At 49.1% G+C, this 24,482-nt stretch overlaps 3 protein-coding genes across 3 annotated transcripts; 2 read left to right on the forward strand and 1 right to left on the reverse strand.

Moving 5' to 3' along the window:
* The first annotated feature begins 1,983 nt into the window (after positions 1 to 1,983).
* Positions 1,984 to 8,802, forward strand: fbxw9 (F-box and WD repeat domain containing 9). Its single transcript, XM_064316576.1, has 9 exons — positions 1,984 to 2,282; positions 2,740 to 2,893; positions 3,177 to 3,324; positions 4,306 to 5,278; positions 5,681 to 5,812; positions 6,585 to 6,601; positions 6,684 to 6,887; positions 7,071 to 7,136; positions 7,568 to 8,802. The coding sequence occupies exons 2-9, from the start codon at positions 2,748 to 2,750 to the stop codon at positions 7,640 to 7,642; spliced, it is 1,761 nt and encodes a 586-aa protein (XP_064172646.1). The 5' UTR covers positions 1,984 to 2,282; positions 2,740 to 2,747; the 3' UTR covers positions 7,643 to 8,802.
* A 1,149-nt stretch (positions 8,803 to 9,951) lies between these two features.
* LOC135244250 (guanine nucleotide-binding protein G(I)/G(S)/G(O) subunit gamma-12-like) lies at positions 9,952 to 12,226 on the reverse strand. The gene is made up of 3 exons (XM_064316575.1): positions 12,026 to 12,226; positions 11,755 to 11,901; positions 9,952 to 10,888 (listed from the first exon to the last, which is right to left on the reverse strand). The coding sequence occupies exons 2-3, from the start codon at positions 11,845 to 11,847 to the stop codon at positions 10,763 to 10,765; spliced, it is 219 nt and encodes a 72-aa protein (XP_064172645.1). The 5' UTR covers positions 11,848 to 11,901; positions 12,026 to 12,226; the 3' UTR covers positions 9,952 to 10,762.
* A 1,036-nt stretch (positions 12,227 to 13,262) lies between these two features.
* dhps (deoxyhypusine synthase) lies at positions 13,263 to 21,041 on the forward strand. Its single transcript, XM_064315393.1, has 10 exons — positions 13,263 to 13,421; positions 13,757 to 13,953; positions 14,462 to 14,623; positions 15,053 to 15,174; positions 15,623 to 15,719; positions 16,490 to 16,576; positions 16,784 to 16,889; positions 17,223 to 17,326; positions 17,547 to 17,672; positions 19,972 to 21,041. The coding sequence occupies exons 2-10, from the start codon at positions 13,762 to 13,764 to the stop codon at positions 20,062 to 20,064; spliced, it is 1,089 nt and encodes a 362-aa protein (XP_064171463.1). The 5' UTR covers positions 13,263 to 13,421; positions 13,757 to 13,761; the 3' UTR covers positions 20,065 to 21,041.
* Positions 21,042 to 24,482: the final 3,441 nt, after the last annotated feature.

A 24,482-nucleotide genomic window follows, 5' to 3' on the forward strand; every position in this document is an offset into this window, starting at 1 on the left:
TTTCACCATAAGCGCACGTGTGCAGCATCATACGCAAAAAAAAAACAAAAAACCCAACATGGCACAGATCTTCCCCTGAGGTCATGTGACGGTCATGTGCCCGGGGATTTCAGGGGGCCATCCCTGTGGAGAAACCTTCAGTATCGACACTTGTCACATTGGTTTCCACGCCATTTTGTACGAGTGGGTTATTTTTGTGACAGTGCCTCTCCAAGTGTAATTAAATTGTTTAATCAAAAGCAATGATTGAAGTCTGTTGTTGAAATTGCTTATTACTGTACTCTGTATAATGAGGTTGGAGGCGGTGACTGTAGGCCTCGGGTGAACGACAGTGTTTGGATGGCTTTAATCGATGAGACTGAGCTTCACTTTGGCAAAGTAACAGATGCCGTGGGTTCTTCGGGCTTTTGCTGCAACGTGAATATGAACTTCCGCTTTTTATATCACTGTGAATCAGATAAGAGGCGTATTGTGCAGATGGACCCACATTTGGGTTCCTTTTGACACTTTTTTTTTTTTTGTAAACTGGCTTCCCCCGAATTCCTTCAGTGTCAGAATCGGTGACTTGGTGTGCGATGTGTCCGTAGGTAAACTAATATGCAAGTGTTGGCTGGTGAATTTTCTCCGAAGGGCTGTCTTTCTGGGGGGGGGAGGGCAGGTATGCACAAATAAATATGAATTTGACCACAACCATTACATGTCGCATTAATGGGACTGAGGGTCCTACATCCCACACAGTGTGTAAAACGTTGCAGGTTAACAACACCTTGTTTATATAAGTGATAAGTCAATCTTAAAATACAGCCAATTTTTCCTCCAGTGTTTTTTATTTTTTTATTTATTTTTTCAATATTTTTGTATTTATTTTTGTTCAGATTTTTTTGTTTTTCACATTTTAGTTTTGTGCAGAGATGCGCAAACATTTTTTTGGACTTCAGAAGTTTTTTGTTTTCCCCCCCTTTCCATTAACGTTCTTTTTATTTAAAGAATTTTTTTGTTTCGTTGTTTTATAGCGGACCATTTATTTTAGTCAACTGTTAAAAGGGGAGGGGCGGGGGGAATTTAGCTTGGTGCATACCTGGGGAATAAGGGAAAAACTGTAAGACTTGTAGAACCTTGTTTCAGTCTCAAGTCTGCCGAATGAAATTGATGTATTTTTCTCAACTGTGAGTGCAAGTGGGACGTTAACTTATGTATCAAACTTATCACTTTCTATTTTTCTTTTGTGAATGGAAAATAAAAAAAGGTTTTCTACCAAGCTGGGAACAAATTTCTGTCTGTCTGGATTATTTTACCTGTGGTTTATTTGCTCTTGCGTTTTGGTGGAGAGTATTATTACAAGGGGTAATGTGGACAGTAATGCCCCTTTCAAATGAATGAAAACCAGATGTTCATAAATCCACCCAATAATTATAATTTGACGGCACACATACTATAAGTCGGTTATTTACTTTATTTGACATGACCTCCCTAATCTAAAATGGTAATTCACCCACAGGGCCTACCTTTTTCCCAGCTTTAATATTCATCTGCGCCCTAGCTTTGACTAATCAAGCCTGTACCCTGGGTCTTCACAACTGCTAAACCATAAAGCCACTGTCTTGGACCACCATGGGAATCCTAGGACTCATGAAATCAGTCATATCTGTTGACTATCTGGACCCAAACACACTTTTTGCAGTAGGAAAAATAAAACGTTTTGCATGGATCTTATGAGCTGGTCCTCTTCAGTCCATGCTATGGTCAGCCCCGGAAATAACGCAGTGGCACAGCAATTTTAATTATATCAGACCAATTTGGATCTTTTGAATATTTCGGTCAAAATAACCCTGGTGTATATATTTTATACCTTTCTACGACGTGGAAGTCGCGTCGGCAAAAAAAGTGATAAATGATTTGATGAAAGTTCTAATTTCATGAGTTTTCAAGTTTTATGTTCTGTCAGTACCGAGTGCTTCCCAGTTGACCACGCTTTTGATCGACTAGCAGCAGCTTGATGACGTAAATTGTACGCGCCGGAAAAATACATATTCGAAAAGCAACTGTAAATGGGCGGGTGGCAATTGTAAGATCATATTGCTGGATGTGGACTGTATGACAAGAAGCTCAATTTCAAAGAAATGTATTCCTTAATTTTATAACGTAAAACGTCTGGCTGACATAATTTATAATTAAATCAACTATCTGTAGTAATTGCTGTGATCCCACCAAAGAAAGGAACCAACTTGGCTAGAAGCAAGCATAATGTTGACAGTCACGGTTTGCTTTGTCGTTCAGTGAAGGTATGATTAATGCTAGCTTGCAGCGTGTTCACTGTTTAATGAATTCGCGTCACAGCAACGATAACAACTTTCTCGTAATGAAATAAGAATACCAAGGAAAGTATTTAGGTGGGTTTGTTGTTTGACTTCAATACGTTACGTGGGTGGCTTGTCACCCGATTTCAGTGAGACTGACAAGTACAGCTAATATCCTTTTATCATAATCTTTTCTGCATTGCCTACCATTTAGATCGTGTTCAGAGGTGGATACGTTCTAATGAGGGCCGTTTTCAAGAAATTGCAGGTTTATAAACTCTGTTTCTAAATCATGGTACAGTTTATGTCAACGTCTGCATCGAACTACATTAGCCATCGCGTGACTCTGCAATCAGAAGACAAAAGGACACGAAGTGTAGCGATGTGTGCTGGTGATTTCTGGGTAGAGCACTGTTGATGTTTCCCGTTCGCTGTCCGGTAGGTGTCTGGATGTCGGAGGCTTGGGGCCGCCGTGAGGAAGAGGAGGCGGAGGCGGAACTCAGTGAGCTGAAGGCGGGGAGCGCGGTGGGAAGAGCAGGGCATCTCGCTCCACTGAATTTGCCACAGGACCAAGCTCTCCGGCCAGACCAACAGAAGTCAGTTCTCTGCTTTCACCTCCTTCCTCCCTTCTGTCACCTCTCTCTTTCTTAATTTCATTCATTCATTCATTCATTCATTCATTCTTTTATTAACTTATTTACTTTCCTAGGAGGGAACATATTTCAGGGAATGTTGACCAGAGCCTTGATTTTCCTTTGACTTCAGTTTTTCACGTCTTCAATTTTCAATTCCCTCTTCTGTAATGGCTGGCTTTTTGTAGTGTCTCCTCCTGTCCGCACCTCGCTGGGAGGTAATGGCATTGCTTGTGTTCCATACCAGTACCCCACTCCACCCGCCCGGTGCAACAAGGGAAACAAGCCCCTCCCCCTCCAGCGAAGGAACAGGGTTGCTGTCGTTGCCATGGGAGATGGTGGCCCGCATCGCCTCTCACCTCCCAGCGCAGTGTGTCATCACGGTCCTCCCACAGGTGAGCGCACGGGTGTGACCGTGGAGGTGACCGCTGGTCCTGCTGCGGCTGGGAAGCGGCAACGGAACGGTCGCAAACCGGTCGGGTTTTCAGCGAACACGTGAAACCAAAAAACACTCTCTCTCGCTCTCCATCCCTCCCTCTTCCTTCGTCTCTCCTTTTGAAATGTTTTCTTGTTCTCAAATATCCTTTCTTCTGTCTTCCTCTATTGTCTTTCAGTGTTTTGGCAACCAGGTCTTTTTGCAATTGTGATTCTGTTGCTAGGGTGGGGTCACTGAGCCTCTCCCTAGCAACTGGTATTCATTGTATCTCTTCATTGTATTGCTACCATTAATTTTTCATTTTTTTGTAGAGTGGAAAGTGCACTCTCCTTATGTATTCATAAAAAAGATTAATTCAGGGGGAAAGCAGAGAGGTTTACAGATAGATGGGATCACAGAACAGAAAGTGCCACGGCAGGGAATCGAACCCGCTGCAGCAGCGGAGGGATGGGGGGGGGGTCATGTATGGGTCGTGAGCTGCCCAACAGACTGCGCCTCGCAGTTTCACCCTGCTGTTGAGTGCTTTTTGTTCAGGTCCCAATAGCGGTTCAGTTGAGTCAGAAACGTGGCTCTTCCCTCCAGTGTTCCAGATCCGGTATGGTGATCTGTTTCATAATGTGGTTTCATAACTGAGCTTTGAAGTAGTACTTTCCTGAAGCTGATTTGAGTCAGCGGGTGTTAACATTATGATGTCACATGTGTAATGTGGTGAGTTCCAGAAGCAGCTGGCTGACCAGCTCTCTCTCTCTCTTTCCCTCTCTCTCTATCTATCTCTTTCTCTCTCTTTCCCTCTCTCTCTCTCTCTGTCTTTCCCTCTCTCTCTATCTATCTCTCTCTCTCTCTCTCTATTTATCTATCTCTCTCTCTCTCTCTCTCTCTCTCTCCCTCTCCTCTCCCTCTCCCTCTCCCTTCCCCCCACCCCACCCCCACCCCCCTGCAGGTTTGTCGAGCACTGGGGGGCGTGGGTGAGGACAGCACCGCCTGGCAGCTCCGAGCTCGCAGGCTGATTGGCCCCGGGGCCTCCTTCCCCGTGGGGCCGCGGGAGGGCTTCGACTGGCCCACCGCCTGCCTGGAGATGGAGGAGCTCATCTCCTGCTGGGCGGGGCTGAGCGAGAAGGAGAGGGAGGGGCAGGGGCAGGAGGCGGGGCCTGCGGGCGACAGAGGGGCGGGGTTACAGGAGGCAGGAGAGGCTGCGGTGGCCAGCGCGCCTGGGGCCGAAGGAGGGAGAGCTGGAGATGGAGAGATGATGGAGGGTGGAGGCCTGTTGGTCGACGGAGAGGGACAACAGCGGGTGCAGGAGGGAGGCGGGGCGGAGGCGGGGGAGCAGGGGGTTGGAGGGGAGAGGCAGAACGAGCCAATGGCAGGGGAGGAGGAGGGGGGAGAGAGAGACGGGGGAGAGGGATTGGGTGAGCGCGGAGGCCGGGCAGAGGAGGGAGTGGCTGAAGGCGAAGCGGGGGAAGGAGAGAAAGCAGGAGGGAGGGAGGGGGATCTCTCCGACCCCCCCGGCCCGTCCGCGGCCCTCCAGCGGTTCTCCCTGCCCTCGGGCCACATCGCCGAGGTGAACACCGTGCTCCTGGTCGGGGGGGAGGGGGCGCTGTGCGCCTCGGGGTCCCGGGACAGGAACGTGAACCTGTGGGACCTGCGCGGGGGGGCGCGGGGGACGCTGCTGCGCACGCTGGGGGGGCGGGGCCTGTTCAGCACGCACCGCGGCTGGGTGTGGTGCCTGGCGGCCCGCGGGCCCCTGCTCTGCTCGGGCTCCTTCGACAGCACGGTGCGGCTGTGGGACCTGGGGGCCGGGGGCACCGAGCGGGGCCTCATCCAGGCCCGCGCCGCCGTGCTCTGCCTGTCCTGCCAGAGCGACGCCCTGCTGGCCGGGTCCTACGACAAGAAGGTCAGCATCTATGACACCAGAGGTCAGTCTGCAGCCCGCGCCCCGCCCCCGTCCTGCCCGCTGTGACCCCACCCAACCCAGTCACACCCACCCCTAAAACTATTGGATGTTTCAGCTGTCAGTTACTGAGATTGCTCTCTGGAGGCAGTCAGCATTGGTGGGTGGCCATTATTACCTATAATCCCCAGAACACGCTGATTCTTCTGCCTCACTAGTGCATGAATATCAGTTTCAGTGTATTGGACCTTCCCCATGTTTTGGTGGTTTCCATTCAGACAGGCACTCATTCAGGCCCCTCCCCCTCCCCATACGCTCTTAACTGGGTCTGCTCATCTGTGCTGGCGGCTCTGGTCGCACTTTGGGTGTTTTTTGCCATGGCGACGCTGAGGTGCAGTTTGTGATGCGGTGTTGTCGTGCGCCATAGCGGCAGAGCCCCTGGTGAAGAGCCTGCGTCTCCATGGCAACGCGGTGCTGTGCCTGGCCGCGGATGAGCAGTACATCCTCTCCGGGAGCAAGGACCGCACCCTGGCGTGTCCTGACCGGGCAGGAGACCGCTGCAGAAGCTCTGGTCGAGAGCACACACGCCACACACAACACACACACACACACACAACCCTCACTGCAGCGAGAGCACACACACACACACACACACACACGCACAACACACCACCTCACTGCAGCGAGACACCACACACACACACACCCCACGCACGAAGCACACACACACACACACCCTCACTGCAGCGAGAGCACACACACACACACACACTCACCACGACACACACACCACGCACACGCACACACACACACACACACACCTCCATGCAGCGAGCACACACACACACACACACACCCTCACTGCAGCGAGAGCACACACACACACACACACACACTCACTGCAGCGAGAGCACACACACACACTCACCAGCACACACACACCCTCACTGCACGGAGCAGCACCACCACACCCTCACTGCAGCGAGAGCACACGCACACACACACACACACACACACACCCTCACTGCAGCGAGAGCACACACACACACACACACACACCCTCACTGCAGCGAGAGCACACACACACCCTCACTGCAGCGAGAGCACACACACACACACACACACACCCTCACTGCAGCGAGAGCACACACACACACACACACACACACACACACACACCCTCACTGCAGCGAGAGCACACACACACACACACACACACACAACACACACCCACGCACGCACACACACACACCCTCACATGCACACACGCACACACACACCCTCACTGCAGCGAGAGCACACACACGCACACACACACACACACAGAAAAGGCCTGGAGGAAATATCAGTCGTGCTCTCTCCAACTCACTGATTTTCCTCCTCTCTCTCTCTCTCCCTCTCCCTCCCTCTCTCTGTGTCCCTCACCCCAGCTGAGCTCCTACCTGCTCTCCATGTCCTACAGTGGGAAGGAGGTTTGGGCCGGAGACAACCACGGCATGATCCACACCTTCGCCCTGCGGGACGGCCTCTTCCAGCCCGTTTCCCATTTCGACGTGGGGCACCACTCCCTGGTGACGGGGATCCACAACTCGGCCGGGACCCTGTACACCTGCTCCTCTGACCGCACCATCAAGGTACCCCTGACCCAGCTGGTCTGTGCTCCCGTCTCTCAGACTGGGTCCACGGTGGACCTGACGCCTCCCTCTCCCAGTACGCCCTTCTTAGCGGGTTTAATAGTCTGCATTGTTGAGTTAAGCAGCCGCACAGGCTACTCTTTCATTGTTTCTCTGCTCACACCTGTCCTTCTCTTTCTACAGATTCACCTCCCTTCCGCCCCCCCCAGGACACTCTGCTCACTGCGGCACCAAGCTGGGGTCAATGGGGTATGTCTCTCCTGCATACACACACACACACACACACACACTATAAACCCACATGCTGTGTCTCCGTTACCCTCATTTCCAGCTCAGCAAAAAACCTGACGTTCTAGCTGTGGCTCATTGTGTTCTCTCTCTCTCTCTCTCAATTTTTCAGTTCAGTTCAGTTCAGTTCAGTTCAGTTCTCTGTCTCTCTCTTTGTCTGTAACTCTTTCTGAATATGGGAATCCAAGAGGCCATCCCGTAGGCCATCCTGTTGTCTCTCTAAAAAAAGCGCTTTATTTGGCAGGAAATTAATCTGTAAATATTGGCAAGTATTTTTTCTCTCTGCTCTGTTTCTGGATTCTGAGCTGGTGTATGTATTGAATAAATGGACGCCCCTGTAAAAGCAGTATAAAATAGTAATTCTCTAAGTTTCTCTCTCTCCCTCTCTTCAGCTGAGCGTGGAGGGCGGGGTGCTGGCTGTAGCTTCAGGGGACATGTGTGTGGAGGTGTGGAGGCCGCAGAGGTGAGGGAGGGGCGGAGGCCGCGGAGGTGAGGGAGGGGCGGAGCGAGGGAGGAAGGCGGGGCCACTGAAGGCATCCCAGGCTGTCATGTGACTCTCTGCTCAAACTGGACTCTTTATTTCAACCCGAAAACACAATGCCACTGATAACACTCTTTTTAAAAATAAATTAGTAAGCTTTAAAATGATCAACCTCAAAGTTTAAAAAAATAAGGCTTGTGTCTTACACAGAAGAAAGGATGTTATGTTCATGGTCCTGTTCATTTTTAAATTTCAAATTATTGTGTCATTTTCAAACGCCTGTTGGAGTTGTTTTTTTTGCTGCTGAACACTGTTTTGACACTATAATAATATGTACAGAGTGCCTGCCTTTCTATCACAAGAATGCATGAGAAAAAGTGTGAAGGGCTTTGCATCACAACAGACGTGTCCATGTGCAATTAGATATGTGAGCTCCATCTCAGCAGTATGCTGGCGCACCTTGCTAAAGAGTGTTTGTATGGAAAGCCCTCTAGACTAATATGCATAGTTACTTATTGCACTCACATCTGTAATTATACAGGTTTGAGTTCCGTGTGTTGTAAAGTGTGACATTTATGTGTCTGCCGTTCCATTACAGACATTCCAGGTGGCTCGTTGTTAGGAAAGGTTATTTCAATCATAATAAATGCACATAATGGTGTATAGTGAAGGATTCCGAGCCCCAGCTCGCGTGCAATGTGACAAGATCCAAATAGCCATTGGACTTGCAACTAGGATGTGGTGTGTTTTTTATTTCAAGTTATTTATATGTCACTTGTTAGCTTAACTTTTAAATAAATTAAAAGATCTGCTGTCTGAGAATTATCCCCATTTGTTAGAGTCTCCAGGTTTTTGGCCTGACTGCCTACAGTACTGAAATATCAAAAGAAAACTGTAGCAACTGTATACACACACACACATAATGACACATGAAGTGATGAACATCTCAGCATTTGTTTGCACACCCTCATTCACTAGGGCGCCCAGAGTTTAGTGTAGTTTTCATTCACGAAGTTGGATTTTTGCTGAATGAAACGGAGACCAAGCCGGTGCACTTACGCCTGCAGCAGACGTGTCCCACACAGGATTTACACCCATCGCCTCTACATCATCAGGATTCTATCATCCATCACACACACACACACACAAATAATACAGCTCCCAAAATGCATTTACAGCCTTAGTCGAAGACAGTTTATGAAATACATGGAATACATTATAAAACACAGTGTCAGGTGTCAGCCGTGTGAACTTTTAGTCGACCTGCTGATTCTTCACCTACTGATTACAAGTATACTGGAAGCTAGCAATCTGACAGCATAATAACAAAAAAAAAAAATCATTTTGTAACTTTATATTGTGTTTGCATTACTTTAATGTTAATAAATACAGGTTTTGAGTTAACAATATTCTCTGTTTCAGATTATTCGTTGTTATTTAATAAAATTTACCAGTGCCTCACTTTTTAACCATGGAGAAATGACAGCGCCTAATGTATCTTCTAATTCTACTCTCTCGAGACGTAGCTGTTGACTTACGTGTGTGCCATGTTGCGATTGTGTGTCTGGCTGGAAGGTGTCCATCTTACAGTCTTGATGTGAATGAGTGTAAAAAGTGAAGTTTATTTGACTCCAATATACAGGTGTCTAGCACCTTATTTCTGCGTTTTCAGAGTCTGCAGTTCTTGACTGCTGTTTGTACGCAGCACAATTTAAATTGTACAAAATTAAATTGTGCTACAATTTAATTTAATGCTCATAGTGCTCATTGTTTGTACAGCTTGGTTTAATGTTCAATAAGGTAGCTGATGAGTTGTCATCTGAGTCTGCACTTTGTAGTCTTACTGGGATTACACTTTTCCTTTTTTGGGAATTCCTGCGCTTCAATCTCCGATCTTTGCAGCTGTGTTTGTCTTTTAAATGGCTCCTGATGACAGCGTCTGCTAAATTCCATTAAAGTGAACTGTGGGTTGGGCTAGAGGGTTGAGATGACCCTGGTAGTGTGGGGCTGGAGGGTTGAGATGGCCCTGGTGGTGTGGGGCTGGAGGGTTGAGATGGCCCTGGTAGTGTGGGGCTGGAGGGTTGAGATGGCCCTGGTGGTGTGGGGCTGGAGGGTTGAGATGGCCCTGGCGGTGTGGGGCTGGAGGGTTGAGATGGCCCTGGTGGTGTGGGGCTGGAGGGTTGAGATGGCCCTGGTGGTGTGGGGCTGGAGGGTTGAGATGGCCCTGGTGGTGTGGGGCTGGAGGGTTGAGATGGCCCTGGTGGTGTGGGGCTGGAGGGTTGAGATGGCCCTAGTGGTGTGGGGCTGGAGGGTTGAGATGGCCCTGGTGGTGTGGGGCTGGAGGGTTGAGATGGCCCTGGTGGTGTGGGGCTGGAGGGTTGAGATGGCCCTGGTGGTGTGGGGCTGGAAGTTGAGATGGCCCTGGCGGTGTGGGTGGAGGGGTTGAGATGGCCCTGGCGGAGTGTGGCTAGAGGGTTGAGATGGCCCTGGTGGGTGTGGTTGGAGGGTTGAGATGGCCCTGGTGGTGTGGGGCTGGAGGGTTGAGATGGCCCTGGTGGTGTGGGGCTGGAGGGTTGAGATGGCCCTGGTGGGTGTGGCTAGAGGGTTGAGATGGCCCTGGTGGGTGTGGTTGGAGGGTTGAGATGGCCCTGGCGGTGTGGGTGGAGGGGTTGAGATGGCCCTGGCAGGTGTGGCTAGAGGGTTGAGATGGCCCTGGTGGGTGTGGTTGGAGGGTTGAGATGGCCCTGGTGGTGTGGGGCTGGAGGGTTGAGATGGCCCTGGCGGGTGTGGCTAGAGGGTTGAGATGGCCCTGGTGGTGTGGGGCTGGAGGGTTGAGATGGCCCTGGTGGTGTGGGGCTGGAGGGTTGAGATGGCCCTGGTGGTGTGGGGCTGGAGGGTTGAGATGGCCCTGGTGGTGTGGGGCTGGAGGGTTGAGATGGCCCTGGTGGTGTGGGCTGGAGGGTTGAGATGGCCCTGGTGGTGTGGGGCTGGAGGGTTGAGATGGCCCTGGTGGTGTGGGGCTGGAGGGTTGAGATGGCCCTGGTGGTGTGGGGCTGGAGGTAGCTGGTGTCTTCGATCTCCCCTGGTGACCCAGCATCAAGCGGCACTACAGCAGCACGCAGGTCTTCTTGTCCTTAAAGGGGTTGGCGGAGGTGGCAATGCCGGTGAGGAGGGGGTCGCTTCGACCGTGCTCCTGGCAGTACTGCACCAGCTGAGCCGCTGCGATGGAGATCTGCAGGGGTACAGCGCCACCCCCACCCCCCACCCCAGCCAAAACAAAATCAGGCGCTACATCGAAGGACTCTGAGCTTGGGAGAGTCATGCTGAGCTGGTCGGTCACAGATTGTACTGAAACCCCTCCTGTCTGTTTTCCAACATTCCAATCTAGATTCCGCTGTACATTGTAAAAATGGTAAGATTCTGTCAAGTTCATCCATAAATCAAATGTTTAAATGTGTTGAAAGTAAATGTTTTAAACGCGTATTCAGAAAAATGGTGGACCATGCCTGAGTGACTCTAAAAGGAGTTTTAAAGGTTCCGTATGCAACACTGACACCATTTGTTTCAGTGGCGGTCTTAGCTGTTGCAAAGCAGCATTGCCTAAGACAAATCATTGTTGTATATAAATCACTAAAAACAAGATCTCAGGAACAGGAAAAAAAGCTTTTTTCTCCATTTACCAACACAACATTATACATTAGGGTTTAGCCATGTGGGATTTCTATCCAACTTTTTGAGTCATGAGACACTTATAGAACATGAATGATGTGCAACAACTGTGACTTATGGATGGTACTAAACCACCAACTCAGGTTAGTTATTTTGTATAAGCCATTGGCATTGAAAACTAAAGACTGGTCAGACAATTTTCTTAAGAAAATAATTTCTCCTTCATCATAAACATGAACTCAGTTTTAACTCAATCTTAAATTTACAAGTGCAGATTGCCCACTGTGTTACATGCATAGTGTTGCCAGAATGCCTCATCATTTTAAAGCTCTTTCACACTCCCAGTACCAATCTGCACCAGGTTCAACCTGATCACCAGACCCAGTCTAAACGTGCATGGGCTGGGCGAAGCAGCCGGCCGACACTGACCTTGATCCTCTCCATGCCGGCCTCCACCCTCAGCTGCTCCACCACCCTCCGCGCCTGCAGAACGCTGTTGCTGCTGCAGCCTGTCCCCGACATCGCTCCCAACGCTCTGTCCAATCACAGCGCCCCTCGAGTCAGTGTCTTCAGCCTCTGCAGGAAGAAGAGCAAAAGAAGACAGAACAAAATTTCTTGACGGTCACATCTTGTTACTCAGGCAAATAATTTATTTTTACTTTGAAAAAAAAAAAAGCTATTGTCAATATTTCTGTCATACCAGAGAGCAGAGTAGATTAATTTTCCATTCTGATCTTTGCTTTGCAAAAGAAAACTTATTTTTTAATGTATTAATCGCCGTGAAGTGTTATCATACACAAAATAGTCCGAAAACACAAGTACGGTGTTTCGAGAGAAGGCAATCTGTTGTTGATCATCTCTCTGTCCCTTTTAACCTTTTCCCCCCTCCCTCTCTTGCAGGTGCTGAAGTCCCTTCAAAGGCCCTGTGATGTTTGTGGTACGGATGGGGGTAGGCATGGAGGGGTGCAGTTCAAAGGTGGCGCCAGTGGTCCAGGAAATGTCACAGAAGCATCATGTGTGTCCACCTGTCATCATCGCCAGCGACAGAAATATCAGACGGGGGCTGGCTGGTCATAGCTCTCTTACCCTCACAGGAGAGAAGGTATTGGGGGAGTAGGGCTGCATTCTTTCATCTTTAATATTCTACTGAAGAACAAAGACTCCCCCCCCCCCCCCCCTCAAAGAAGCCATCCTATGGTTCCACACATCCTGTAGCCTGGATTCTTTTTTTTGTTTTTTTAAATTATGCTCTCTGTGGTTAAGGTGAGGACAAACATATTTCCTCTGTATTTGCTGTTATTTTATTTTTAAAATAAAATATCTGTTTTAACAATGGTATATTTAACAGTGGTATTCAAATTTTATATTAATTCCATAGAATACCTCCCCCTCTCTAAATGTATATACTTTGCAATTGCAGACATACAGTGTTTTATCACAAAGAACAAACCAACTTTATAAAAAGTAAAAATGTGTATTTATGAAATTTTCCTTCTGAGCATATTTTATGTTCTGTTTTTAAATTATATAATCCTTACTTGTGCTTTTTTGCCGAACATTTTATAAGAACAACTGCTTCTGGATGCTTCTTATTTAATAAGTCATTTTGTCAAAATGTAGTTTCGCATAGCCAGACCTATCTCCTCACTTCGTTTCAGCGCTGTGGCAGTCAAAATGTCAAAATGTAATATTCATAGCTTTTTATACTTATGACGTTTATGATACTGTACTAATTCAATAATATTGCGCATCGCATGTCATAGTATAATTGAATTTAACTGTACTTTCACGAGAGGCAATTTTTTTAAACTGAAGTTCATAAATAGCGTTGTATCTGTAACAGTTTTTTATATATACGCAACAGTTTAAACGCAATCAGAGGTACGGGTGATCGCCGTTAGTCCAAAATTCTCCAACGTCATATGTCTGTCCCTTGTAGGCTGCCATAGTTGTTTTGAAGCAAAGCGTACGGGAAATGGCTGCGCTCTGCATTGCGGCATGATGTCTGGAGTCCTTTTTTCTATGAAAACTCATCAGAATTAAGTGACCAAGGGGTAAACCAGATTTTTTGCACATTTCGTTTTCTATAAATTAAGGTAAGTAATGTAATGTGTGTCGTTAACTGTTTTCAGACAGAAAAATTATTCGTTGCGGCTAGCTCATTCAAGTAAGTTAGCAGACGTTAGTCCATGTCGGCGTCCTGAATTTTGTATTCCAAATCAGAAATAGAACAGCCATAATACAAACAGTGTACTACTGTAATGGTCAGCAGCATCCTAAAATAAAGTAGGATCAGTTTATGGGTGCATTTTTATCGGATGTGTGTTCATGCTAGGCAGGTAGAGTTGGCTACATGTTTGACGCAGCTGTAATGGATTACTTGTCTACTGATTTTTATTTATTTACAATTACCCATTTTTTTCTACTGAAGGGGATATGGACGGACATATGGACGTTGCCCGCGAGGCTGTACTGAAGGAGAGCTGCACCCTGCCCGAGGACATGCCCAAGATCAAGGGTTACGACTTCGACCAGGGAGTGGACCTGAAGGCGCTGCTGCAGTCCTACGCCACCACCGGATTCCAGGCCAGCAGCTTCGCCCAGGCTGTTCAGGAGATCAATAAGATGGTAAGGGCAGGTGGTTGTGTGTGACTGTGGTTATGGCTTCCATATGTCAGTCATGTAGTAGTTGCACAATCACCTAGGATGAGGTTTCTTAATAAAATAAAATAAATAACTTAAAATAAAGTTAAATAAATAAAAATTGATGCATTAAAAAAAAAAAGATGGATCGAAGTCCCACAGAGGCTTAGTATGTTGTCGGGCAAGATTCTTGAAGCTAAAGTATCTGAGTGCAATAATCGCGAAGGCTGTTTTCATTGGTGTGCCAGCTAGCAACGGTCTGATGCACAGTGGTTAATATTGTGCTGCAAGAATGCAGGTGGAATACCATTGTTTTCTTGCTTGCGCTGAGAAATATTAAAAACGTCTTCCCCATTGGGTTGGGTTCTATGGTCAGTAACAAAGGGAGTGAGTGTTAATCAGGGCCAGAACCAGGTGTGCAAAGAGAACAGCTCGCTTTGTTAGCTGCTGACCTCTTCCTCTCCTCCCCGACCCCATGTCCTCTGTACCGCAGATCGAGAAGCGGCTGGAAACAGTTGAGGAAGAGGAGGGCGGCGGCGAGGCCCCCGACCTCCAGCGCCCCCGCCTGGGCTGCACCATCTTCCTGGGGTACACCTCCAACCTCATCAGCTCTGGAGTGAGGGAAAGCATCCGCTTCCTTGTCCAGCACAAAATGGTACGGTCCACGTTATAGCTGGAGCACTGTAACCTAGGAGACCTAAGACGAAAACGGCAATAAAAAAAGGACATCAAACAAATAATTTTTTAAACGTCATATTCAGGCATCTCTCTGACTTCCCTTATCCAGGGTGACTTAGACAGTATATATTATACATACCATACATTCATACAATTAGATTTTTTTTTTTTTACTGAAGTAATTCAAGTTAAGCTCCTAGCTCAAGGGTACAACGGTAGTTCGGTTGTAGGTGCGGTTTCCAGTTCATCTGGAAACCGCACCTACAACCTCTCAGTCACAAGCTTCCTACCCATTTTGCCACACTGCCTTCAGAACAATCTCTAAAGCTATTGTGTAGATTTTAAGGGTGTAGCTCCTTTTTCCCTGTTCCTAATGTACCCCACTCCCCACCCCGATGGCCTGCAGGTGGATGTGATCGTGACTACAGCGGGGGGGATCGAAGAGGACATCATCAAGTGCCTCGCGCCCACTTTCCTGGGAGAATTCAGCCTTCAAGGCAAAGAGCTGAGGGAGAGTGGCATCAACAGGTAAGGTACAGCTGGACTGCACAGCCTATACACTTAATGGAGTTTAGTTAATCATGCAAGATGCTTCAGCTTAGGGTCCCTGCCAGGCAAATGATTTTACCACAGAGAGCACCCTGTGACTACTGTAAGATCACTCTCTTATAATTTCAGTCAAATATTTGTAAATATCTTTCATAAAAGGTGAATAATGGCATTTTCATGGGCATTTAAGTAAAGTTACACTGTAATTGTAATTTGCAAGCAATTTAATACTGGTTGGATTGAATGGAAAACCAATGAACGATGAAGAAAATCTGCAAGTTAAAGGTGTATTCAAAAACGTGAAGTCATGTAGAGGTCAGATATAAACAGGTGCGCCGAAGGTTATTTGTCTTTCTGTAATAACGAGAGTCATGTGCAGTAGTTCTCATTGCACTTCATCTTAACCCCCTTCCGCCTGTCCCTGCAGGATAGGGAACCTGCTGGTGCCCAATGACAACTACTGCAAGTTCGAGGACTGGCTGATGCCCATCCTGGACCAGATGGTGCTGGAGCAGAAAACCGAGGTGGGTCGCACGGGCACGTTCACGGGCACTGACGCCAAAGCCAGGGCACTTTGTCCCAGGCCCAAGCCCAATGGGGGCCCCAGATACGGGGTGTAACTCATTTTAATTTGGAGGCCCCTGGCCCCGCCCACTATATTTGTCCCAGGCCTAAGAACTGAAAGCTGAGGCCCTGGCCTGATCAGTCTTGCCACAGGAGAGCAGGCAGTGGAGTCAGAGTGGGTTCAAAAGTGAACATGGTGTTTTGTTTTTAATTTATTTACCTTTGTGGTTCTTTTTTTGGGAGTACAGTATCTCTCTTTGGAAATGTATACTTGCACCCCAGTGAAATGATTCAAAATAGTTCAGGATTTGAAGCTTGCTTTCTTTTTTCATTCTGTTTACCTTTCCTAAACCAAGTGGGTCAGTGGACAGTTCTATTCTCCTTTGTTGTGATGATGTGGGGAATCAAAGTGGGTGGGGGGAGGGGAATACACCCTCGGGAGCCAGTGCAGCCAGTCAGATTGAAGGGGATAATTGGGTAGCAGCTGCAGAGATCCAGTTACTGTGGGAATCTGGCCGGCATACTGGGACAGGACAAAAAGCTTAGTCATTTTCAAAAAACCTTGTGGGATATTTGAGGCTGGTATGTTCCCAGTGAGCATCACTATCTCGCTCTTTGTTTCCCCCCTGTGGCCAGACCCATGTTTGCAGGTCAGTAGCCACATCTTACCTTGGCAAATCTGTGCTAGTTTTCAGAACAGACCCCAATAATCACCCCCTCACCCCAACAGGGCACGCTCTGGACCCCCTCTAAGATGATCCATCGGCTCGGAAAAGAGATCAACAACCCGGAGTCAGTGTGCTACTGGGCCTACAAGGTGAGACACGCAGATTGCACCGACAGGCACATGCTCAGTGTGCTGTTAGAGCTAGCATGGTGCTCGTATGTTTAATCGCTATGTATTTGACTGTAGGTTTTGCTTTAAGGGAACTTAGAGAGAGTGGTTATGGCCGCTGTTTCCCTCAGGTCTCTGAGTGGCGCTGGATCCTGTGCTTGACCGTTTGTCCACCTCTCGGTTTTTCAGAACGACATCCCCATCTTCAGCCCCGCTCTGACCGATGGTTCCCTTGGCGACATGATTTACTTCCACTCTTACAAGAAGCCGGGGCTGGTGCTGGACATAGTGGAGGGTGAGAGAGGAAGAGAGGGGGGTTTACCTCCTGCTTTTTGGGCTGTGCACTGTTGACCAGTGGCGTTAAATGTGACTGTTCCCGTGTGGTGGTGATGATCGTTGTATTGTAATTAGTTTGGGTGTAGGCATGCTATCTGACAGAGCAGAGCTGGTGCAGTCAGGCTTGCTGACTGATGTTGGTATTTATTTCCTTGTCATAAAGGCTTTGCTTTGTGTGTGCGTGTGCGTGTGCGTGTGCGTGTGTGCGCGTGCGTGTGTGCGCGCGTGTGTGCGTGCGTGCGTGCGTGCGTGCGTGTGCGTGTGCGTGTGTGCGTGTGTGTGTGTATTTCAGATATCCGGAGGCTGAACTGCAAGGCCGTGTTCGCCAGACGTACTGGAATGATTATCCTCGGGGGGGGCCTGGTCAAGCACCACATCTGTAATGCCAATCTCATGGTAACCCCACCCCCACAGCATTCTAATTGGCTGCCCCTCTGTACATGCAATCAGCTGTCAGTCAGTATCATCATCATTGAAAGTTAGTCTTAGGGATTTTGCGCTGAAATTTTTCCCCTATTCTTTTCCTTCCTCCTGTATCACTCTGTCTATCATTTGGTCACCTCCTCTCATTCTTCTCCTCTTTCTTCTCTCTCTCCTCCCGCATGCTGTCCTTCAGAGGAATGGAGCGGACTACGCAGTGTTTGTGAACACGGGTCAGGAGTTTGACGGCTCTGACTCGGGTGCGAGGCCCGATGAGGCTGTGTCCTGGGGGAAGATCCGAATGGACGCCACGCCTGTGAAGGTAACGCTCGGACCGACACTGTCCAAGTGACTGTTGTATCTTGCATCTCATCCACGTACCTGGGTGAGCGTGCGTACCTGTGTGAGCGTGCATACATACCTGGATGAGCGTGCATACGTACCTGGGTGAGCGTGCGTACCTGTGTGAGCGTGCATACATACCTGGGTGAGCGTGCATACGTACCTGTGTGAGCGTGCATACGTACCTGGATGAGCATACGTACCTGGATGAGCGTGCATACGTACCTGGATGAGCGTGCGTACGTACCTGGATGAGCGTGCGTACGTACCTGGATGAGCGTGCGTACGTACCTGGATGAGCGTGCGTACGTACCTGGATGAGCGTGCGTACCTGGATGAGCGTGCGTACGTACCTGGGTGAGCGTGCGTACGTACCTGGTGAGCGTACGTACGTACCTGGATGAGCGTGCGTACGTACCTGGATGAGCGTGCGACGTACCTGGATGAGGTGCGTACGTACCTGGATGAGCGTGCTACCCGGATGAGCGTGCGTACGTACCTGGGTGACGGACGTACCTGGTGAGCGCATACCCTGGATGAGCGTGCGTACGTACCTGGATGAGCGTGCGTACGTACCTGGATGAGCGTGCGTACCTGGATGAGCGTGCTACGTACCTGGATGAGCGTGCGTACGTACCTGGATGAGCGTAGTACGTACCTGGATGAGCGTGCATACGTACCTGGATGAGCGTGCGTACGTACCTGGATGAGCGTCGTGCCTGGATGAGCGTGCGTACCTGGATGAGCGTGCGTAGTACCTGGAGTGAAGCGTGCGTACGTACCTGGTGAGCGTGCATACGTACCTGGATGAGCGTGCATACTTACCTGGATGAGCGTGCATACGTACCTGGATGAGCGTGCATACGTACCTGGATGAGCGTGCGTGCCTGGATGAGCGTGCATACGTACCTGGATGAGCGTGCAGTACTGGATGAGGTGCATACGTACCTGTGAGCGTGCACTGGAGCGTGCTACGTACCTGGATGAGCGTGCGTACCTGGGTGAGCGTGCCTACGTACCTGGATGAGCGTGCGTACCTGGGTGAGCGTGCGTACGTACCTGGATGAGCGTGCGTACCTGGAGTGAGCGTGCTTACGTACCTGGATGAGCGTGCGACCTGGGAGCGTGACGTCCTGGATGAGCGTGCTACTGATGAGCGTGCACGTCCTGGATGAGCGTGCATACGTACCTGGATGAGCGGCTGATACGCGTACCTGGATGAGCGTGCGTGTGTACCTGGGTGAGCGTGCATACTACGGATGAGGTGCGTCGTACCTGGGATGAGCGTGCGTACGTACCTGGATGAGCGTGCTATACCTGGATGAGGTGCGTGGCGTACCTGGATGAGCGTGCATGACGTACCTGTGGTGTGGCGTGCTACTGGATGAGCGTGCGTGTGTACCTGGGTGAGTGTGCATACTGGATGAGGGTGTGTGTGTACCTGGGTGAGCGTGCATACTGGATGAGTGTGCGTACGTACCTGGGTGAGCGTGCATACTGGATGAGGGTGCGTACGTACCTGGGTGAGGTCGTAGTGTACGACTGGTGAGGTGCATACTGGATGAGGTGTGTACGTACCTGGGTGAGCGTGCATACTGATGGTGTGTACGTACCTGGGTGAGGTGCATACTGGATGAGGTGTGTACGTACCTGGGTGAGCGTGCATACTGATGAGGTGTGTACGTACCTGGGTGAGCGTGCATATTGTATGAGGGTGTGTACGTACCTGGGTGAGCGTGCATACTGGATGAGTGTGCATACGTACCTGGGTGAGCGTGCATACTGGATGAGGGTGTGTACGTACCTGGGTGAGCGTGCATACTGGATGAGGGTGTGTACGTACCTGGGTGAGCGTGCATACTGGATGAGCGTGCGTGCGTACCTGGGTGAGCGTGCATACTGTATGAGGGTGTGTACGTACCTGGGTGAGCGTGCATACTGGATGAGCGTGCGTGTGTACCTGGGTGAGCGTGCATACTGGATGAGTGTGCATACGTACCTGGGTGAGCGTGCATACTGGATGAGCGTGCATACGTACCTGGGTGAGCGTGCATACTGGATGAGGTGCACGTCTGGTGACGTGCAACTGTATGAGGTGCATACTGTATGAGGGTGCGTACGTACCTGGGTGAGCGTGCATACTGGATGAGGGTGTGTACGTACCTGGGTGAGCGTGCATACTGGATGAGGGTGTGTACGTACCCGTGCAGGTGCGCGATGTGTCAGCGGCCCAGCGTGCTCAGGCTCCTCTCTCCCTCCCTCCTCTGTGCCCGCTGCAGGTCTACGCGGACGCCACTCTAGTCTTCCCCCTGCTGGTGGCCGAGACCTTCGCGCACAACGCCGCCAGACTCGCCGCGCAAAAGAAAGACTGACGTCCCAGCGCTCTTTCCTCTTCTCCTCGTTTTTTATTCCCCTCCTTTTATCGGGTTTTGCTGTTTTTTCCTTTCCTGTGCGCTCGTCTCCTTTTCGAACCCTGCGCCCTGCCTCTGTTCTCCGTCCCGTCTGTTCGAGTGACGCCCGCGTACCTCTCACACAGCGGGGCTCTCCCGCGCTGCCGTTTGAGGAGCGTCAGCGCCTGAGAATTGATGTGTGCTGACTGGAAAAATAACTGCACTGTTCAACTGTTAGAGCAGAGCCCTGCGCAGCATGGCGGGGGTTCTCAGCCCTGATCCTGTCCTCCTCTGCCTGTCCTCGCTCCCCCGCTCGCTCGCCATCGCCCCACTCGCTGCCGTCTCTCCTTCTCTTCCTAATCGTTTCTTCCTCCGGTGTCCGGGCTCGCTCCCCCTCTCGCTCCCTCCCTCGCTCCGTCTTTCTTTTGCGCTCACCTGTGCTCTTGTCCACAGTGCGAACCCCTTTGCTGTCTTAGGTGTCTGCTTCAACACTGTGACGCTCTGTGTTAATATGTATTTTGTAAATGTTTGTCCTGACTTTGAGGAGGATTGCGGTGCAGTGAGATTCTGCTTGAATGCAGAACTACAGATGAATGCTGTGCTAAATATCACACAGTACTGGGACAGTACCAAAGATGACGCCATTAGCGAGGGATTTTTAGAGTGGTGTGCATTCTTTTTATGGTTTTATTTGTTGTGTAAAACTTCAGGGAATCTTACAGCATATTTAGGCTTGATGCTGCTGGTTTATTTTTGTTTTCTAAATGATATATTTTTGTTATTTACCTATGAAAGAACCCGGCTGTTTTACTGTCAGCATGCTCATTGCTCCACATATGTACTACTAGATAATCCCGTTTACGGAGTTAAACCACATAAAATGTAAAAAATGGAAATGAATATTGAGATCTCATCCTAGAAATTATATGCTAGAATAAAAAAGGACAATTTAAAAAAAATCTAAATGTCTTCGAGAGTTGCTTCTTCCCCCCATAATTCACATAATAGAAAAAAGTATAGCTTCCTTAACATCTGCTTGAACGTGTATGGCCTTGTGCTTGTGCATGAGTGATGTGGTAAATCATATTTCCACAAGGGGGCGCCCTTGTTTAAGCCTGCTTTTGTGCTACCTTTGTTCCTGGCGTGCAACTTTGGAACAAATTGACAGTCAGTTTTGCATATTACCCAGAATTTTAGGGTCAGTGTAGCTATTTATACCATTTTTTCTTCTTTAAAAGCACACAGCAATTTCCAAGAAATATACACTGTAAGTGTATCACGTCTTGTTTGGTTCTTGTTGTTGGCTAGCAACTTGTATGTATTTAGTAGGTTGCAAAAATCTTTTTATCATAACCTTTGATCACTTGGTCTGTTGTCAAGGAAGTGACATCACAACTATTCCCTGTGGCAAAGTTGATCCAAAGAAGAGAAAGGATGTAGGTTAGCATTAAAGTCCGTAATACCTGGGAACTCCCTAACAGTGTTGACTGGCTAAGACGTGGATGTACTGAAAACCTTGCCCTTTCTAGCGCTGCAGTCTATTTCTGAGTTGACCTTTGAATTGCATTTCATTGACCGGATCAGTAAAAGTCTTGACCAATAATAGATTTTAAGAGATCAATTCTTCGCGACGCCCCCTGAATATGCCGCACTTTTACGATAGTGTTGTGGATCACGGTGCCCAGTCTGCCCCTTAAAAGGCGCGTCTGGCCGCAGTAAATCTTGGCTCGGCTATTTATAGCGCTGTCGCTGTGGTTCTGGTGGCATTTCCGTTGGCCTGCTGATTCACTGATCGGGCCCGTTGGGCACCAGATCCTGGGAGATGTGCTGTTCATCCTGCATGTGGAGTCAGGTGATCACTGCTCATTATAGCAGGCTGAAGCAGTGACTCACTCGTAGCTCCGCCCCTTGCATAATATCCTGCTCCCCTATTGGTCCCACCCCTTCTGACTCACGGTCGGCCCTCGTGCAGAAAGTCCTTGGCTACGGTTTCACCTCCTTGCAATAAGTCCCGCCTCCTGGGTACAGTTACACCCTTAGTGTGATGAATCCCACCCCCTTCTGCAGAGAATGCGGTCGTTGTGGTACAGACTGGCTAGTCTGGGAGACTAAGCTAAGAATAACCCATTTCAATATGAGCTGTGACTGCACAGACTCGAATGCAGCATTACCTGTTATTTGTTTTGAAGTGCAATGTAACCAGCCAAACATGTTGTGGGCAAAGAGCTGCACTGAACCTGATTACAGGTTGAAATCCTGGCCTGGTCCAGCGCTTAACCCAAAATACTTCAGGAAATATCCATGTGTTTAAAGTGACCATGTGATTCAATTCTAAGCTATGTCAATGGATAATAATATATATATATATATATATATATATATATATGCACACACACACACACACCTACACACCTGAACAGATGTTAGGCAACAATCCCTTCTGGGTCACAGAAAAAATGTGTATTGTGAGTTTGGGAACCACTGGTGTACAGGGTGTAACCTAGATGGGTTCCCCGAGGCTATAAAGGTGCCTGCTGATTATTTGTCATAAAATGGATGCTTTTGAACATTGCTCAAATGGCGGAAGTGAGGTTCATGTGTGCAGATTACTGCGCTTCACTTTTCGTGGAACAGGACAAGGCTGAAGAAGTCAAGAGCCTTAAATTGTTGCCAAATCCTTACCTGGGTGCTGCTCCTGTACCCCCCCCCCCATAAGGTCCAAGGTCCATGAAGTGGCACAAGTAGGCTTTCCCACCCAACAAGTATGCAGCGCTTGAAGCTAACGATAATATACTAAAATGGTCAATAGTGTATGATTATTATTGATCGCCTAATACTATCCTTTCTTTTTGATGTGGCCTGCAGTTAATGAAATTCCAGCGTTTTAAATTTGCGCGCACGTACAGTACTGTGACCGCAGAGGGTTAACGGAGGGTAATCTGAGGTGAGGTCGTCGGCGCTGGAAAACCTCGGCGGATGGGCGTCGCCGTCCCGTGCCAAAAAGCACCTTCCTTTTCAGCCTGCTGATCTCTCCCCATTGGGCGTCTGTCATCGGCGCAAAGCCCCGTCTGCTCCGCTGCACTGTCTGCTGACAGCACGCCGTGAGCCGCTAATGCGCTCCGTGCTAACGCCTGCGCCGCCTGTTTATTTAGCGTGCTCGTACAAACACGGAGAATGTGAGAAAGAGAGAGAGGGAGGTTCCGGTCCTTGAGAAACATTTATTTGCTTAAGCTGTATTTTTAAAAAAAACTTTCGTGATGAACAGCAGTAGGAAGAAGAAAAAACAAAAAAACTATTTGAATTTAAAACCAGTACTAAGATCATTTCTCTCTGGGGAACAGAATGCATCGTTGCTCTGCCAGGTTTCTTTACAACTTTTAAAAAATGTACCTTTATTTAATCAGCGAAGGCCAGATACAGAGAGAACAGGCTCCGTTGAGGCAGAGAGCGTTACACACTTAGCGTTTTGTCCACAGGATGTGTCAGCTCGTGTTGTGAGTGGCAGACTGTGAAAGAGCAGTTGATGTGCTGGAGTCACGCAGACGTAACGCTGTGCCCTGGCGGTGTCTGCCTGTGCCAGCCTGTGTCACGGCACACAGTCGACCCTGTGCACGCACTGGGCCCTGTGCGGTCATTGCTGTGCTCTCTGTACAGTGGCCGGATTAGCAGGCACTGTGGCAAAGGGGAGATGAAGGACCGAGACAGAGAGAAGAATGGAGAGCCTAGTCATTTTGAGAGTGCGATAGTGATTGTCTGTGTACTGTACGTGTGTGTTGTGTGTGTGTGTGTGTGTCTGTCTGTATCTGTGTCTGTGTGTGTCTGCGTCTCTGAGAGAGCGAGGGGGAAGTAGCATGTTCACCAGATGAGTTAACTGCAAGGGCCGTAGGTCCTTATCTTAGTCATTGTTTGCATGTTATGTTTCCGTGGCAACTCGCGCTGCTAGTTGTTAACCTGCTGAGGTAGTAGCAGGTGAGAAAGCGAGACAGAGAGAGAGAGCACTTCGCAGTTTAACCGTCCGTTTCTTCGAAACAGGAAGCTGTGTGAAGCAAAGGTCCCGCAACTGACGCATCCAGCAGCTGCTAACGAGCTGTTCGTTTTGTTATTGTCATTACCGGGGCAACCGGCCAGCGCGAGCAAACATCCAAGCCAATCCTTCAGCCCGTCATCGTCCCGCTCATTATCATCATCATCATCATCATCACCTTTAACACACACACCTGGGTTAGGGTGTGGTGCAGAGGACAAAGAGCTGAACACCTGCACTGCCTTCCTAAACCTGACCCTGCCCTGTCCCCTGAAACGATGATCAGCACGCCTGCACTGTGAACCCGTCTCCAGCAGCTGCAGAAGGTGCTGTGACCTTGAACCAAAGCAACAGGCTGCTGCGTGATCGGTTGTCG

This window comes from Anguilla rostrata, chromosome 17, assembly GCF_018555375.3.
Source record: "Anguilla rostrata isolate EN2019 chromosome 17, ASM1855537v3, whole genome shotgun sequence".
Lineage (NCBI taxonomy): Eukaryota > Metazoa > Chordata > Actinopteri > Anguilliformes > Anguillidae > Anguilla > Anguilla rostrata.